This window comes from Amblyraja radiata, chromosome 10 (assembly GCF_010909765.2).
Source record: "Amblyraja radiata isolate CabotCenter1 chromosome 10, sAmbRad1.1.pri, whole genome shotgun sequence".
NCBI classification, from domain to species: Eukaryota; Metazoa; Chordata; class Chondrichthyes; order Rajiformes; family Rajidae; genus Amblyraja; species Amblyraja radiata.
The window spans coordinates 22,157,846-22,175,321 of NC_045965.1; the positions used below are offsets into that span (position 1 = coordinate 22,157,846).

At 47.9% G+C, this 17,476-nt stretch overlaps 1 protein-coding gene across 2 annotated transcripts; it reads left to right on the forward strand.

Annotated features, from left to right (window-relative positions):
- Positions 1-1,025: 1,025 nt before the first annotated feature.
- Positions 1,026-14,292, forward strand: LOC116977666 (glutamine synthetase, mitochondrial). Of its 2 annotated transcripts, XM_033028322.1 has the most exons (8): positions 1,119-1,243; positions 1,450-1,542; positions 2,278-2,452; positions 3,527-3,688; positions 4,921-5,067; positions 8,721-8,848; positions 12,454-12,653; positions 12,898-14,292. In XM_033028322.1, the coding sequence occupies exons 2-8, from the start codon at positions 1,465-1,467 to the stop codon at positions 13,214-13,216; spliced, it is 1,209 nt and encodes a 402-aa protein (XP_032884213.1). In that variant the 5' UTR covers positions 1,119-1,243; positions 1,450-1,464; the 3' UTR covers positions 13,217-14,292. The 2 variants fall into 2 exon arrangements, with proteins under 2 accessions (XP_032884214.1, XP_032884213.1); XM_033028323.1 differs by lacking the exon at positions 1,450-1,542 and having other exon boundaries at positions 1,026-1,243.
- The last annotated feature ends 3,184 nt before the right edge of the window (positions 14,293-17,476 follow it).

The window sequence follows — 17,476 nt, forward strand, 5'->3', positions numbered from 1 at the left end:
GTCCGGCCATTGGCAGCACCTCTGGTGAGGACTGCTGTAGATAGCAGCCAGAATCCACTACAGCAGCGGCCACCATGAGGCAAGCTCTGATGAACACGGCCCTCGGGCTCTAATCTGCCCGGTTTTGATCTGTTTCATCATTTATAACTCCGCAATCCTCTGTTATCCAATTCCAGGAAAGCTGCTACATTGCTGAGTGAGTCTTAAATGCTGCTTAAACTGCAGAGGATTATTTAAAAAAAATAAGATCAGCTAAATCCTGATGAAGGATCGAGACCTGAAACGTCGTCTGTTCAATTCCCTCCACAGATGCAGCTTGACCTGCAGAGTTCCTCCAGCAGTTGTTTTTGCACAGAGCTAAGAATGTATTGTGTTGGGTATGGAGGCTTCGAACCTCCATACTAAAATTGCCCCATACATCTGGATGAATTTTCACGAACAATGCACAGGTTATATCATGCAACTCGTTTGTTTTTTTTTCTCATTTCAGCGGGTAAACTTGAATGCTGAAATAATATTTACACGAAAGAAAACACAACAATGCTCTTAAGACATTCTTAGCTCCAAGTGCATGCATTGTGTTGCTGGTTTTGTGGAGAGCGGTGGTAGCACGCCTGTTTCATGCCATTGTCACATGTGTGGCCTTTCAGTGTGAACCCTCCACCCCCCTCCTCTCTCCCCATTGTTTGAGATTTCCCCACTAGATGTCCAGTAGTGGTGTCCAGACTTTAAACCGTGCTTCTTCCACACGGAACCCTTGAGTTGGCAGCAACGAAGGCGTTCCTCGTGCAATTAATATTCAGGCCAGACTTGAAAAATAAGGTTATCCCCGGCATGAGAGGTGCATCTTTGGTGAGAGGAAAATCACCGAACTGCCTGACCCCGGAGCGGGACGAGTTCGGATCGTCTCGCCTTTGCTCACATGCTGATATACGTGTTTTATTTCTGCATCTTATGCAATGCAAACCCCCTTTCCACCCTCCCGTCGCCTTGCTTTCCACGAATCGGAAACACAGAGGGGGAGAGAGCGGCCAAGAGGGGAGGCGCTGGGTAACTCCCGGAGCCCGCCCGCCGCCAATGGCCGCAGCGCCCAGCCCAGCATCACACGTCGGTGGCGCCAATCGCTTTGGCGGGACGCTGGGCTGCACGTTATAAATGCAACTGCCGGGGCAGCCTGCACGGTTATCGAATGAAAAGTCCGCCGCTGTGGAGATAATTGTGAAGGGGTGCTGCAAGTTGAAAGGTACAGCCCACCGGGCGGCAAGCAGGGAGCGGAACAACCCCCCCCCCCCCCCCCCCAGTACCCACCCCGGGAACAGTCTTAGCTTCAAACCTAATCCCGCTGTAGGAGTTGGCAGCTCTTAGTTTGACTGTTTTATCGCTGCTTTATCTTGGGTTATCCGGTAAAACTTGTATGTTCTGTAATAATTGGGCGTTTTGTTTTTGTAGTATATTTGGTGGAGGATGCGGATCTCCCGATGTGTCCTGTTTCTGGTTAAAAAACTCGGTAATAGCAAGCCGACGATATGGCGCAATCAACATGTAGGTTGATGTTCAGACCCATAGACATTAGGAATTTGTGAACCGAATGTGTGGTGGTGGCGGCGGGGGGGGCTTGCATGCTGGGGGGTTGATTTGCATGTCAGGGTGTGATCGAGGAATTAATTGGTTTGATCGGAGTGAATCCAGGAATTAATTCGGATGATCAGAGAGTGAATTCAGGAATTGATTGTGCGCGAATTGCGGGACTGTGGCGCTAACCTGGCTCCCTGTGGCGGCAAACTCACCCGTGCGGCCCCATGGCGGGAGCTACAGCGCAACCCGAGCTCCCTGTGGCTACAGCTCGCCCCTATCTCCCTATGGCTGGGCTGCAGTCACCTGAGGGTGCGCCCCTGTGGCTACAACTCGCTGGTGTTGCAACACATCCCGGGGCTGGTGTTGTGGGGTTGCAGCGCTCCCCGCAGCCCGGGCTTGTGTATGGGTGGGTTGCATGCCTGGGCTGCGGGTGTTGCATGCATGCATGGCGCGGCGCGGCGCTGGTCCCACTCCCCGCGCATCGCCTCTTCCCCATTGCTCCATCCGGCGCGGTTGGGGCCTCAGACTCCCTACCTCCGGCTGCCCGCTGTTTAAGCGGCGATGCCGGGCGGCCGCGCCTCCCCCCTGTGCTGGCTGGTCAGCGTACGCGCTGCGCTGGAGCCGGGCCGCCGCCACCGTCCGCCCCTCCTCTGCTGCCCCGTGGCAAGAAGGGGTAACACTGGCTCCGCCTCTCTCCGCCAGACCTACAAGATGGCCACGTCCGCCAGCGCCAGCCTCAACAAGGTGGTGAAGAAGAATTACATGGAGCTGCCGCAGGACGGTAGCGTGCAGGCGATGTACATATGGATCGACGGCACGGGCGAGGCGGTTCGCTGCAAAACCAAGACCCTGGATAAGGAGCCCAAGAGCATCACTGGTATGTACACGGCCCCGGGCCTCTGGCCCCAACAACAACTGCAGGCCACGCCACACGCCTATCCCTGAACCCTCTTGGTTGCACCTACTCTCTGCTTTGCATGCTTCCCTTTTGCCTTTCTTCTTCCCCTTCCCCTGCCCCATTGTTGTTGGTGTTGCTAAATGTGCCGCTTGCCCGTGGCCGCTTTCTACTGACAGCTCCGGGAGTCCCACAGTCCTGCACCCCCCCCCCCCCCCCCAACTCTCCGGTTTGGGCACCGAAAAATGCCGCCGAAAGCATCAAAGGACTGGCACAGCTTAGGCACGGATTCCCGCTATGTTATTCCTAATGTGAACATCAGAGCAATGTTTTGGCTTGCTGCCAATTTTCCCTCGGTTATACCCAGATGAACCTCTAGGATTTTGTTTTTGGATTTGTGTTAAAAAAAAAAAAAAAAGTCTCCTGACCCATAATGAATGAAGCCTTGCAACCGTCCAAAATCAAGCTGCTGTTTTGCCTGGTGCTCATTGCAATGCCTAGTGTGCTGTGACTACCAAATCCAGTGCATCTGTGCTTGCTGCGCCATGTAGAACAAGTTCATGTCTGATGTGAGTGCACTGTTGCAGTGCAAGTTGTGAAGTTGCAATTATTTCTCCTGCATCACCATTTTACTAACATTTGAATTACAAATGTCTCTGTTGCAGCAGACATCTCTCTTCCCCTAGACTCTGGACAACGTGATTGTTGCAGTTGTCTGCTTTGGAGACTCCTGATTCAAGGCAATGGTCTGTCTCCAAAAGTTCATTGATGGAGTTTTAACTCTTTGCAAGTAAGATGCATAAATACAACATGGGTAGGGGGGTGGTTGGTGGGGGAAATAACTATTCAGGACATTTTCCCAGTGTCCTGGACTTTGAGCTTCACACATCATAGTCCTGCCTGAATTGCCCCCAGATTCCTCTGCATGGTGTGCTTCAACAATGTGAGTCTCTGTTCATGAAGTAGCTTTGTTGCCTGAATGATCCTTTTATTTCACTAGAAGTCATTGTTTTTTTTATGCATTGCTTGCTTACCGTAGCGCTCCGTCTGTTTCAGATCTCCCAGAGTGGAACTTTGATGGCTCTAGCACGTACCAGTCGGAGGGATCCAACAGTGACATGTATCTTATTCCGTCGGCCATATTCCGTGACCCCTTCCGACGGGACCCAAACAAGCTCATTCTCTGCGAAGTCCTCAAATACAACAGGAAACCGGCAGGTACAGAACTAGTGGGCTCTTTTACTATGGAGTAGCGCATCTAGCAGTGCAGTCCTGGGGAAGGGTGCTGAGGCAACATAGAGCATGGAAACGGGCACTTTGGTCCAACTTGGACATGTCAGCAGGTTGCATTCTCTCCTAGTCCCATTGGCCTACATTTGCCAGATTGTTAAGGGCTTGGACACGCTAGAGGCAGGAAACATGTTCCCAATGTTGGGGGAGTCCAGAACCAGGGGCCACAGTTTTAAAATAAGGAGTAAGCCATTTACAACGGAGACGGTGAAACACTTTTTCTCACAGAGAGTGGTGAGTCTGTGGAATTCTCTGCCTCAGAGGGCGGTGGAGGCAGGTTCTCTGGATGCTTTCAAGAGAGCTAGATAGGGCTCTTAAGGATAGCGGAGTCAGGGGATATGGCGAAAGGCAGGAATGGGGTACTGATTGGGGATGATCAGCCATGATCACATTGAATGGCGGTGCTGGCTCGAAGGGCCAAATGGCCTACTCCTGCACCTATTGTCTATTGGCCCATATCTCTGAATCCTTCCTATCTGCACATCGTCTTTTCATAGTGCAATTATTGCACTTTCTGCAACCCCCACAGTTTGAGTACTTTTCACTGGATGTTATTCAATGATACGTTATTGTCACATGTACCTAGGTACAGTGAAATGCTTTGTTTTGCATATAACCCGGTAAAATCATACAGCAGGCCTCACCTAGGCAGTACAAGTGTTTGGTGCCCACTGGCAAAATGTGTTCTTGTTAATGTAGTTTCTGCCTACAGCAGTGTTTCTAGATGGTCAGGCAATTTGACCGCTTGCTTGGTCCAATGCATTGTGTTGCATTAGAAAACTATTGCAAGAGCGATAGCAATAGACCTGTGTTGCTGCCACCTACGAGGTCAGGGAAGGACAGGCACTGGGTGCTTATTTTCAACGGGCATTGCAAGTCTGACCTGTTTGTGGATTCGCAGCAGGGTTGTTATTCTACAGTAACTTTTGGAAACTAAATAATTACACTGACAAGTTGCCTTTCTGTAGAGCCATTTCCCTGTTGCCTGGTAAAATGTTCCCTCTGTATCTCTTTGGTGCTCTGACTCTGCTTCCTTCACCCACAGCTCTAGGACATTGCCTTTTCATAGCTTTACATTTGCACAAACTAGTATTAAAATGTTTTTTTTGTGGAGAAATTGCTACATAACGGCTGTTACAGTCTGTTCTTTGTTTCTGCAGAAAGTAATCTGAGAAATTCCTGCCAGAAAATCATGTCCATGATCTCCAACCAGGACCCTTGGTTTGGGATGGAGCAGGAGTACACTCTGCTAGGCACAGACGGACACCCTTTCGGATGGCCTTCCAATGGTTTCCCAGGACCTCAAGGTGTGTTATCCATTTCAGTCTTGTGTAAAGATAATTGAAATGTTATTAGTGTTGCTGTCGTTAAGACTTTGCCCAACATGTCCAGAGAGTGTGGGGAAAACAAAGAGCAAATAGTGCCTATGGGTTGCAATGGAATTAATGGGCCGAAGGGCTTGTTCCTCTGCCGTGTGACTCTCTTGCCGGTTTAGTCGTGCAATGGTTGGGTTACTAGATGGTCAAAGCAGACGTGAAAACACATCTCATTGCCGTGGCATAAAAATTACACTGGGGTCATCCATAGCAAAACCATTGGACCTTAGGAACGTAGGTGGCGGGGAGTTGGGAGGAAATCCATGGTCCTGGCCCTGTTGGCCAGAGTCAAACATTTGATGTGTTGTGCAAGAATCCTGTTGACTGCGTTAAAGCAGTGGAGCCAAGCAGGCACAGTGTCCCACCACCACCAAAGCCAGGCCTGGCTGAGTTATCCTAACCCTCGTCAAGGTCTTCCTAAAACTTGCTAGTGTGTCTGGAGGAAACGGCCTGATGACCGTCTCCCTCGGCTGAGGAATCGGCACTCCTCCGCAATGAATAACGCTTGGAAACACAGTGTGCACGCTGGTGGAGGCTGCAGCATCCATCATTGGGAAGGACTGGACACCACCACAGAGCAATCTAGCTCTGCCTCTGTGACGCAGGTATAACCTTGTCTAACCTCTGCCCTCCTTATCTGCCAGTGACAAATGGAACGATAGTGGGCGTGATGGTAGGAGTGGCCACTGCACAGTCCCAGCTTCCCAGTGAAGACTCTCTGTACAGTGCTACCAGTGCACTGATTGGGTTCGACTCTGACCAGCTCAGACTTGGTTATTCTGTGTTTTGTGCTGTGTCTCGTGGTCCTGTGAATCATCAGCAGGAGTATGCACCACACTCTGGCCTTGTGGCCCAGCACATCTCTCGCTTAATGCCGAGCTAAGGCTCGGGGTCTGGTTCGCCTTGTGTTGGTGGGCTTGCTGCAGCACCAGGAAAATGGAAAATGAGGTGCCAGCTTGAAGCCTCCTGCCATGTCTAATGAGGAATGGTCGACCTTCAATGGGCTCACAAGGTGCCACCTGTAGCGATGGCAGGGTCCAGTGTGGTGGGGAGATCTGCTTTCCCAGCAATGTTCAGCCATCCCTCACTAACCAAGCTAGGTTAAGATTTAGAGATACAGTGCAGAAACAGGCCCTTTGGCCCACCGAGTCCATGTCGACCAGTGATGCCCCATGCACTAGTGTTAATCTGCATATTAGAAACAATTTACACTGTTACAGAAGCTAATTAACCTACAAATCTGTCTGGAGTGTGGGGCGAAACCGGAGCCCCTTAAAAAAAAAAAAAACCCCACGTGGTCACAGGGAGAATGTACACACTCCATGCAGACAGCACCCATAGTCAGGATGGAATCCGGGGCTCTGGCACTGTAAGGCAGCAACTGGACCGTTGCGCCACCGTGCGAGATGGCACCCAGTTGTATCGGCTCCATATGATATCGAGAATCAGCTGAGAGTACTTGACTCAACAAAGACTATGGGGACCAGAACGCACCCTGCAAATGTATTGAACTGTACTCCAGATCTAGCTGTGCCTCTACACCAGAGGTGGGGAACCTGCGACCTTCTAGGCCATTAAGTGCGGCCTTTTGAATGAGTCCAAATTTTGTCGAACAAATCCTTTTATTTTTATTAACATGTTTTTGTTCGTCTTTTAGTTTTATTTTAATCTTAAAATGAACGTTTTTAAAATACCAAAGAGTAAAAGAAGATTCAACGAAATAATCCTCCCCGGCTGAAGGCCACAATTAAAACATTAGTAAGTCATGAGGGCTATTTTAACAAAATAATGTACATTTTGAAATATATCTAATTGAAGTTTCTTGGATGCGGCCTTATTAGATTACAGCTAACAATGCGGCATTCCAACATGAAAAGGTTCCCCACCCCTGCTCTACACTATCTCTTTCAGTGCAGCAGCCATCAACAGTGCCAGCAAAATTGATATTGTCCATCCATATCCAATCTGACTATTTACCACCCAGTTGTCTGCATTCAATAACCAGGGAAGTGAGGGAAACCAAAGTCCACGGTGCTATTAAGTAGCACTCACTCACCGAACTCTACTCGAGCCTGCCTGGTTTGTCCTTCACCAGAACCAGTGCACCACAGGCCCCGGTATCACCTTGATGTAAACACGGACCAACCAGCTGAATTCCAGAAGGCAGGTGAGAGAGTGACTGTCCTCAACATCAAGTTGCCATTTGACAGTGGTGCCAAGACATCCCAGCCACGCCGAAGTCAATGGGCATCGATGGGGAATCATTCCCGTGGTTGATGTCAAACCTCACAAGGAGGTAGAGCCAGGGAAATTGGTGGTGAAATTGATGAAGAAGATTCTCAACCCGAAACGTCACCCATTCCTTCTCTCCAGAGATGCTGCCTGCCCGGCTGAGTTACTCCAGCTTTTTGTGTATCTCGCATGGAGGAAGATGGCTATGGTCGTCAGAGATCAATCATCGTTGCAGGAGTTCCTCAGAGCAGTGTCTTGGGGCCCAAGCATCTTCAGCCTTGTCGCCGACCGTTCCTTCAGAAGGACAATTGATGTTTTGATTGCACAATGTTCAATTGGGTTTGCAACTGGATGAAGCAGGCCATGCCTGCATGTAGCCAGACCCTGTTGGTGGACTGGAAGTGCCGGGTAATGTTTGTCCCACAAATGCCAGCTGATGACTTGCCTTCCCATGGCATTCAAAGCCATGAGTATTGCTGACATCTCCACCATCAACATCCTGGAGGGGGGGGGTCACTGTTGGTCAGAAACTCTGAACCCATCACACAAGTAGAATGCTCTTCATTAGCCTTTGTGTTTGCAGCTCCAACCATCACTAAATGCCATCTAGAGCAGGGCAGGCCAATTGCAGAATGGGGATGCCTGGAATGCATTGCCTGGGGTGGTAGTGGAGTCGGATACATTTGTGATGCTATGGATATGCAAGAATGTGGATCATGTGCAGGCAGACGTCATTAGTTTAACGTGGCTCTGTTCGGCACGGAAGCTGTGGGCTGAATAGCTTCTTCCTGTGCAGTGCTGTTCAATGTTAATTGATCGGAAACTTATCAACCATCCTACATGTCTGCCCTCCGTCACTAATCAATCTATAAAATGCACTGCATGTACAGTCCTGTGGCACATGGACAGCACCACCCCCACCATTAGTTTTTGATTAGTACAGATGTCAAGTTATGGGGAGAAGGCAGGAGAATGGGGTTAGGAGGGAAAGATAGATTACCCATAATTGAATGGCAGAGTAGACTTGATGGGCCGAATGGCCTAATTCTTTCCTATTACTTATGACCATTAAGGACATAAGGGCAGCTGCAAAATGGGCACACATATTGATACGTCTGCAGTCCTTTATCTTTGTGGTCTGAATTCTGGACCCCTCCCCTCCTCACCGGCACAAACGGGTGCAATGTCAATCTGTAGGCTTAATGGTTCAAGAGGGCAGCTTTCCACCACCATGGCAAGGGCAATAAACACTGGTCTTGCCAGTTACACCCAAACACGTGAATAAACATCTTGTTCATTTCCAAGACCGATGTTCAGCTGCAGTCTGTCTGACTGAGACATCTTTGTTACAGGGCCCTACTACTGTGGAGTTGGTGCAGACAAAGCGTACGGCCGCGATATCGTAGAGGCCCACTATCGAGCCTGCCTGTACGCTGGCGTTAACCTCTCCGGAACGAACGCCGAGGTTATGGCTTCACAGGTAAGATGTAGTTTGGTAATCCATTGTCCAATGAACTGCTGGACGAAAGTGGAGTGCTGGTAATGTTGTTACATAGGTTAAAAGTGACGGGGGAGAAAGTTTCCCTGCATAGGAGAAATTATGTAACTACATTTTTATCTTCTGCTCGTTGAATTCCTGTTCCAGTGTGAATTGTGTCTAGTGCATTCAAATGCAGCATAATACACCGTGGAAGCAGACCCTTAGGCTCACCTTGCCCACGCTGGCCATGTGTCCCATCTACACTAGTCTCATTTGCCTGCCTTTGGCCCATATCCCTCTGAACGTGTCCTATCCATGTATCTGTGTACATAGGACATGGAAGTGTAATTGTTTCTTAAACATTGCGATGGTACTTGCCTCGACTACCTCCTCCGGCAGCTTGTTCCATGCACCCACTACCCTTTGTGTGGGGAAAAAGTAACCCCTCCGATTCCTATAAAATCTTTTCCTCCTTTCCCTAAACCTGTGCCCTCTGGTTCTCGATTTCCCCCTACTGCGTCTACCCAATCTATTCCTCTGGTGATTTTATACACTAATCTCATGTTCTAGGACTCGAGCACCATGGATCGTGTGTGTTAAGGGGTGGGGATGATGAGGGAAAGGAGATGAACCTGGAGGTCACAGGAGATCAATGGGCAGGGGTTGAGATTGATCATGGGCTGCATGTGTGGCACAGGTATTTGGAAAGCAAACTGTGCTTACGTGATCTGATGTGAACGTTGTTTTGACCTGATATCTCTGGTGCTACAGGGTGAAGCTGTTCTATTTTTGGGAGGTGCTGTCAGTAGTCTGAGCCATTGATTGCAGGATCTGGTGGAGAGAGCGGGAGGGGCTTGTTCAAGGTGGTTAATAGCAAAGATCTTATAGCTATAAGATCTTTGGTTAATAGGGTGTCAAACCTGCTTTGTTTTGAACAAAGAGATTTTGAAATGTGTGCTCATTCCTTGGACCGTCTAACTAGGGAAGTGCTGTTGTGGGGGCAGTTCTAGTGCTTAGACCTCGGTGAAGGCCCAGTAAATGTAGTTCCATGTCAGGATGGTGTACGTCTTGGCTGCCAATGGTGGTGCTCCCTTGTTCTGGCTGCCTTTCTGTTGAGGGTTAACTTGTGTGTTTGGGAGGTGCTGCCATTAGTCTTGGTCAGTGGTAGAGAGGGAGAGTTTGTTCAAGGTGGTTAATGGGGAGTCATATCAAGTGGTCTGCTTAGTCTTGAGTGAGATCTTTGAGTAGTTGTAATGCTGGTTACTCTGGCAAGGGGAGATCTTTCTATCACACTCCTAACGACTAATGCCTTGAGATGCCAAACATTGATCCTGGCCTCTGGTGTGTTCTTGTAGCCAGGGTGTTAATGTGGCTGGTCCACTGGAGTCGTAGTGTCCATATCAATGTTTTGGAAGAAACGGTCGATCTTAAGTGAAGAGGCAGATGGGCTGTTTTTTGACACAAGGTGCTGGAGTAACTCGGTGGGTCAGGCAGCATCTCTGGAGGCAAAGGATAGGTGACGTTTCAGGGCTGGGCTGTTTATTTGGCAGTATGTCTGGGGACCAGTTTTGACCGGGATGGCACGTTCTGGTGATCTGGCCACAAACGTTGCTGTTCTTTCTGTGGTGTTGCAGGAAACTGCAGATGCTGGAAACTTGATCAAACATTGACTGATGGAAATCTCTGTGGATCGGGCCGCCGCATCTGTGGGGGGTGACGGACAGATTATGTTTTGGGTCGAAACCTTCAAACTGTGCAGTCTGAAGAATCACAACCCCAAATGATCGTCTGTCCATTACCCCCCCCCCCCCCCCGCACATAAGCTGTCCAGCAGCTGGTTCTTTTAGTTTCCTTTCCTTTTGTATGAAAGATTGGCATAGTTGGGTCCGAGGTCTGGCTGTGACAGGCCAACAAAGGGCCGTCATCTCACAAAGTGGTCAGTCGAAGGCTTGGGCGTCTCCTGCAGTAATTTGTGGCAGACCTGACTTTCCCTTCACCTCGGTGGCAGTATCTGAGCTGGATGTTGCTTGAGCAAGTCAATGAGGCCAAGGTGTGGGAATGAAATGAGTGGGTCATCTTGAGATGGCCAACTCCGTGAGTTCCCCAGAACTCTCGGTATAAGTTCTAGGAGCAGAATTAGACCATTTGGCACATCTGGTCTATTCGGCCATTCAATCGGTTGATCTATCTCTCTCTCAACCCCATTCTCCTGCCTTTCATCCCCCCCCCCCCCTCCCATAGCCCCTGACACTCGTGCTCTATGGTTCTAGTCTATGGTATGATCTAGTGTTGCAGATACCGGGATGACCCAATGCTGGCCTGATTGTGCGCTCCATTGAGATTCCTGTCGCTGAGGTTTGCTATGAGAAGTGGGTTGATGCTCCCTCTACCATCGTGTGCACTGCTTCAGTGGCTAAAGGGAGGGTGTGCTGTCAATTAAAGAGAGGGTGTGCTTATCTCCAGAAATGTACCTGGCCAACAAAGTTAGAATTTTGTGATTGCGTTGTGCTGCTAGTTTTAGCAAAAGGCAATGTATTAAACAGTGCCAGAGGAACTCGGTGAGTCTGGCAACATCTGTCGAGAAAATGGGCAGATGCCGTTTTGGATCGGGACCCTTCGTTAGACTGGTAGTATTGGGGGGGGAGAGAGAGCTTGAAAAGAGGTGGAGGTGGCTATCAGTTTGAAGAAGGTTCCTGACCTAAAACATCTCCATTTTTGTCCACAGGTGCTGCCTGACCTATTAAGTTCTTCCAGCAGTTATTTGCTCCATCTATTCCAGCATCTGCAGTAGGTTTAGTTTAGTGATGCAGCACAGGAACAGGCCCTTCAGCCCACCAACTCCACACCAACCAGCCATCACCCTGTACACTAGCACTATCCTGCACACTAGGAACAATTTACAATTTTTACCAGAGACAATAACCTACAAGCCTGTAGGACGAAACTAGAGAAAGCCTACTTGGGGGTTCCCAACCTTTTTCGTCACGTTTACCCCTGGCAACTATAATAGCACATAACCATGTTATTTCACTTATTTATGAACAAATTTACACATTGGGTAGGTGGAAGGGTTAAATTTGCCCCAGGTTGGGAACCCTTGGCTTGCGTGGTCACTGGGAGAATGTGCGCATTTCGTAACGACGGCACCTGTAGTCGGGATTGAACCCAGGACTCTGGTGCTGTAAGACAGCAACTCTACTGCTGTGCCATTGTGCTGTTTGCCTCCATATAACATAGTTAATGGAGCAGAGAGCTAATTGTGGCAATGTCATATTGGGTTTCTGAATTGTTCACTTATTTCACTTATTTATGAACAAATTTACACATTGGGTAGGTGGAAGGGTTAAATTTGCCCCAGGTTGGGAACCCTTGGCTTGCGTGGTCACTGGGAGAATGTGCGCATTTCGTAACGACGGCACCTGTAGTCGGGATTGAACCCAGGACTCTGGTGCTGTAAGACAGCAACTCTACTGCTGTGCCATTGTGCTGTTTGCCTCCATATAACATAGTTAATGGAGCAGAGAGCTAATTGTGGCAATGTCATATTGGGTTTCTGAATTGTTCACCTGCTTTAGAACTAATCAATACTTTCCGACATCATACAGTGGGAGTATCAAGTTGGGCCATGCGACGGCATTGACATGGGTGACCACTTGTGGATGTCGAGATTCATCCTGCACAGGGTGTGTGAAGACTTTGGCATCATTGCCAGCTTCGACCCAAAGCCCATTCCTGGCAACTGGAACGGTGCTGGGTGCCACACCAACTTCAGCACCAAGATCATGCGGGAAGAAGGCGGATTGAAGTGAGTATTCCACCTTTGCCTGGTCTCGGGTGTCCACCACTCGACTCAGAAGTGGGGAAACCCTCCACATCCTGACTTTCTATACACCCTGCGTTTTGGGGAAGGGGGTGGGGTGGAACGGCACTTTGTCCTCTGCTGGTGGGTGGGGAAATGGGGCAAAGTGAGTAGGGCTCAATCGATCCGTCCATTGGGATTGAAAAAGATAATCCGGCACAAAGTGGTTAAAAAGTATTCTTCCCTTTAGATTCATCGAAGAGTGCATTGAGAAACTGGGCAAGAGGCATCAGCACCACATCCGCACCTATGATCCCAAGGGAGGGTTGGACAATGCCCGGCGTTTGACGGGCCACCACGAGACCTCCAACATCAACGAGTTCTCTGCCGGAGTGGCCAACCGAGGCGCCAGCATCCGCATCCCTCGCTCTGTCGGCCAGGACAAGAAGGGTTATTTCGAAGACCGCCGTCCCTCTGCCAACTGTGATCCTTATGCGGTCACTGAGGCCTTGGTCCGTACATGCCTATTGGGCGAGACTGGGGACGAGCCCACTGAGTACAAGAACTAATCCGCTGCCAATGGACCTGGCATCTGTCAGTGATTTCTTCAGAACTCTTCTCCCATGCCATCCGTCTTGGTGCCGGGGGGGAGGGGGAGGTGTCAGTTTGATTTGTATTTCTGGACCTTATTTCTTATGTTTTTACCTGGAAGTTGAGGAACATGTATGAGCAAGACATCTAAACAGTTCTCTTACCCAGAGAGGTATATCTTCAAGTTGGCTGGTCAACTTCTCGTGGACAATAACCTGTAATTTAATGCACTCAACTTTGATATTAAAGCAGGGCTTTTTTTTTTTTTTTTTAATTAATTAAAATACAGCATTAATATTTTTTGGTTAAGCAAGTGTTAAACGCAGATTTGAGATGATTTTGTTGTGTCAGTGACCAATTCCATATTAAGATTGCATTAAAACTGTGGGGGGGCTGTCTTCGAAGTGGGAGCCAGGGTTCTGTGAAATCACAACTTTTATTTGTATCAGTCGTACTGCATTCCTGTACATTGATAACCCGGTGCAGTCTGACCAGCTTTTGTAACATAGTGCAGGAAATTCTAGAGCATCCTAGGTGATGCCTTGCCTTCAATGACTAAGCCTCTCCTAAGGATGATTCCTAAAATATCAAATGTGCTTAACTAATCTCGGAATGGGGAGGGTTGTGGATGTGGAGTATCATTTTAACACATATTTGTAAAGTCGGGCTGTGACACTAATTGTGCATTCTATTTTTTGAGAAGGAAGGAGTTAATAATAGTGACTGTCCCTTGTCGTAAGTTACTGTTCACTTGGCATTTTTTAGACAAAAATAAGGCATTACGGGGAAAAGTTCAGTTGTAAAAAATTATTTCCAAGTTTGACTGTAGTCCCTGCCAAGGTACATTACTGGGAAGAACACCCAGTGCTACATTTGTCTGTTTCTGAAGCATGCTGTAAACATTGTCTTTTAACTGTATTTTGATGGTACAGATTTGTTTCAGGGTTCAACTTTGCTGTAGATTTTTTTAATTGAACTTTTTTAAATTGCTATCTCACTGTCTTGTATTTTGAACTTGTCATTGCTAAAATTGAGTAAACTGGATTTTAATCACTCTGTCTCTGCATGCATCAAATCTGTGGCGTGAGTCTCCGATGCTGAATGCCAAATACAGGGACACTTGTAGGACAGGGTTGTTTGCACACTGGCTCGGTACTGGATACCTGCTGGTCATCGGTTCACTTGTGTACCTTGAGTAAACTTTCACTTCAATGCTAATTGAGTAACAATGTCAAACATGCAAAGTGCCTGTCTCTTCAAGACTGATCCTTTGCAGGTCTTGCTGCATAGGGCACTACACTTGCCCTTCAGTGCAGTGTCTGGGGGCTTTAACTACATGTAGCCTGTTACCCTCTGATTCCATTCACAAATACACCATTCACTATCAGTAATAGGGCCCTGTAAATGCTGTTTGTCTTCTTAACTCCTCGCTCAGAACCTGCACCCCCATTCTTTTCAAGGTAAGAATTCTGAGCTGGTTCTAATTTAAATTCAAGAACTGAATGCTGGAGGTATTTGGGTCAGGCAGTATCTGTTAACATCAGAATACATTTGCATCAGAGAGCACACTGGCATGCACAGCCCTGCCTGAGCTGGCATCATGCAGCTTGAGACTTCATGAGGGGAATAGATTGCATAAACGTACAGAATCTCTTGCCCAGAGTCAGGGAATCAAGAACCAAACGACATGGGTTTATGGTGAAGACAGAAAGATGGGTTTATGGTGAAGCTCTGTTTCCCATTCCAGAGACGAAAGAGGGGAGTGACCTTGGCTGCAGGAAGCACTCGCCGAAAGGCTGTGACAGGCCTGTCAAGCCGGGTGAAGTGATTGTTAAGTGGGTTTGGCAGGTTAATAAACGGGAGGGGAAAGAGGGTACTGGAGGAATTTGTGCACAGACAAGCTGAACCTGACCAAATGACACAACAATTAACAAGAATTTAGCAGCAGGGTGGGAATTGCGTAGCCTGCATTAGTTCCATGAACTAGCAGGTGTGAAGCATGGTGTGGGTACTGCACCAAGCATGTACACAGGGCTTGCATCTTCCAACAGCTACTCTGTTCCAACAGCCATGGTTTGGGCTGATCTTTTTCACTGGCCAAGGCACACTAGAGGAGAGGCGGCCTTAATATTCACACGCTACAGAGGGGCAGCCTTAAAATACTCACTCTGCACAGGAGAGTTGGGAGTGGTGAGGGTAGCACAATAGTGCTGCTGCCTCAAGGTCAGAGACCCAGGCTCAATCATGACCTCTGGTGCTGTCTGTGTGGGGTTTGTACGTTCTCCCTGTGACCACATGGGTTTCCTCCAGGTGCTCAGGTTTGCTCCCCCACTTCAAAGACAATAGGTTTGTAGGTTTAATGTTTAAGAAGGAACTGCAGATGCTGGAAAATCGAAGGTACACAAAAAAGCTGGAGAAACTCAGCGGGTGCAGCAGCATCTATGGAGCGAAGGAAATGGGCAATGTTTCGAGCCGAAACCCTTCTTCAGACTGATGGGGGGTGGGGGGGCAGGGAGAAGAAAGGAAAAAGGAGGAGGAGCCCGAAGGCTGGGGGATGGGAGGAGACAGCAGGAGGGCTGAGGAAGGGGAGGAGACAGCAAGGACTAACAAAATTGGGAGAATTCGATGTTCATGCCCCCAGGATGCAGACTCCCCAAGCGGAATATGAGGTGCTGTTTCTCCAATTTCCGGTGTTGCTCGCTCTGGCCATGGAGGAGACCCAGGACAGAGAGGTCGGATACGGAGGGGGAGTTGAAGTGCTGAGCCACGGGGAGGTCAGGTTGGTTATTGCGGACCGAGCGGAGGTGTTCGGCGAAACGATTGCCCAACTTGGTCTCACTGATAGGTTTGTAGGTTAATTGGCTTCTGTAAATTGCCTCTAGTTTGTAGGGCAGGGGTCGGCAACCTTGTTCTGCATAGGGGCCAGGACACATGTCTGAGCGGATGGCGGGCCACATCTATTGCATGTACTCATGGATCTCGCCCCAGACGGCAGGCATCAAATTACGTGTTCACATAGATCCCGCCCCTTCGAGGACGCTACCGGAACACTGGCCAAAGATCATAGATCGGAGCAAGATACTCCACTATGCGAGATGCAAAATATGTGGTATCAAAGGCTGAGAGGTGATCAGAATCTCCTCTCAGCCGAATTACACTTTATTTAGCAGAATTACGCTTTATTTGCCAAGTATGTTTTGCAACATATGAGGAATTTCATTGGCCAGAGCAGTCGTACAATTAAAAGCAACAAATCACTCAAAAACACATTTTAACATGAACATCCACCACAGTGACTCCTACACATTCCTCACTGTGATGGAAGGTGAAATAAAGTTCAAGTCCCTTCCTTTAGTTCTTAGGAGAAAACTTTATTTCATGGATAAAGTTGCTATATCACAAGCCGACTTCCAGAATACTGACTAATCAAATACTCTCACCTAAATTTCAGTTATCCAGGGGCAATAGACAGGGGTGTGCATTATCACCTCTGTTATTTGCCCTTGCAATTGAACCTTTAGCAGAAAGTATAAGAGCACATCCAAATATTCATGGCTATAATACTAAATATTCTAACAATAAAATATCATTGTATGCAGATGATGTACTACTCTCTCACCAAATCCCAAGTTAGCATTCCAAACGTACTAAATCTTATAGAGGAATTTGGTTCCTTTTCAGGATATAGAATAAACTGGAACAAAAGTGAAATTATGTCAATAAAGCCTCAAGATCCGACATCTTCTAAAATTTCCTTTTAGAATTGCTATGGAAAAATTTAAATATTTTGGAGTCTACGTAACTAGAAAATATACTTCTCTATTTCAAGCAAACTTTCCACCATTAATTGCCAAACTAAATGCCCTCATTCAATTTTGGAAAACGCTTCCGATTTCCCACATAGGCAGAATAAATGCCATAAAGATGTCTTCCATCCACAAATCCTGTACCTATTTCATTCAATACCAATTTATCTCCCTAAATTTTTTTTTTTTTAATTCGATTCTGTGATCACAAACTTTATTTGGGATTATAAAACACACAGAATCCATAAACGACATCTATGTAAACCCAAAGAAACTGGCGGATTGGCTCTCCCTAATTTTTTGTACTATTACTGGGCAACGAATATTAAATCTATTGGATGGACAACACATGCCAACAGGTAAACTGGTTAATAATGGAGAGAGAAGATTGTTCACCTTTTAATATAGGCGCGATTCTTCTCTCTCCAATAG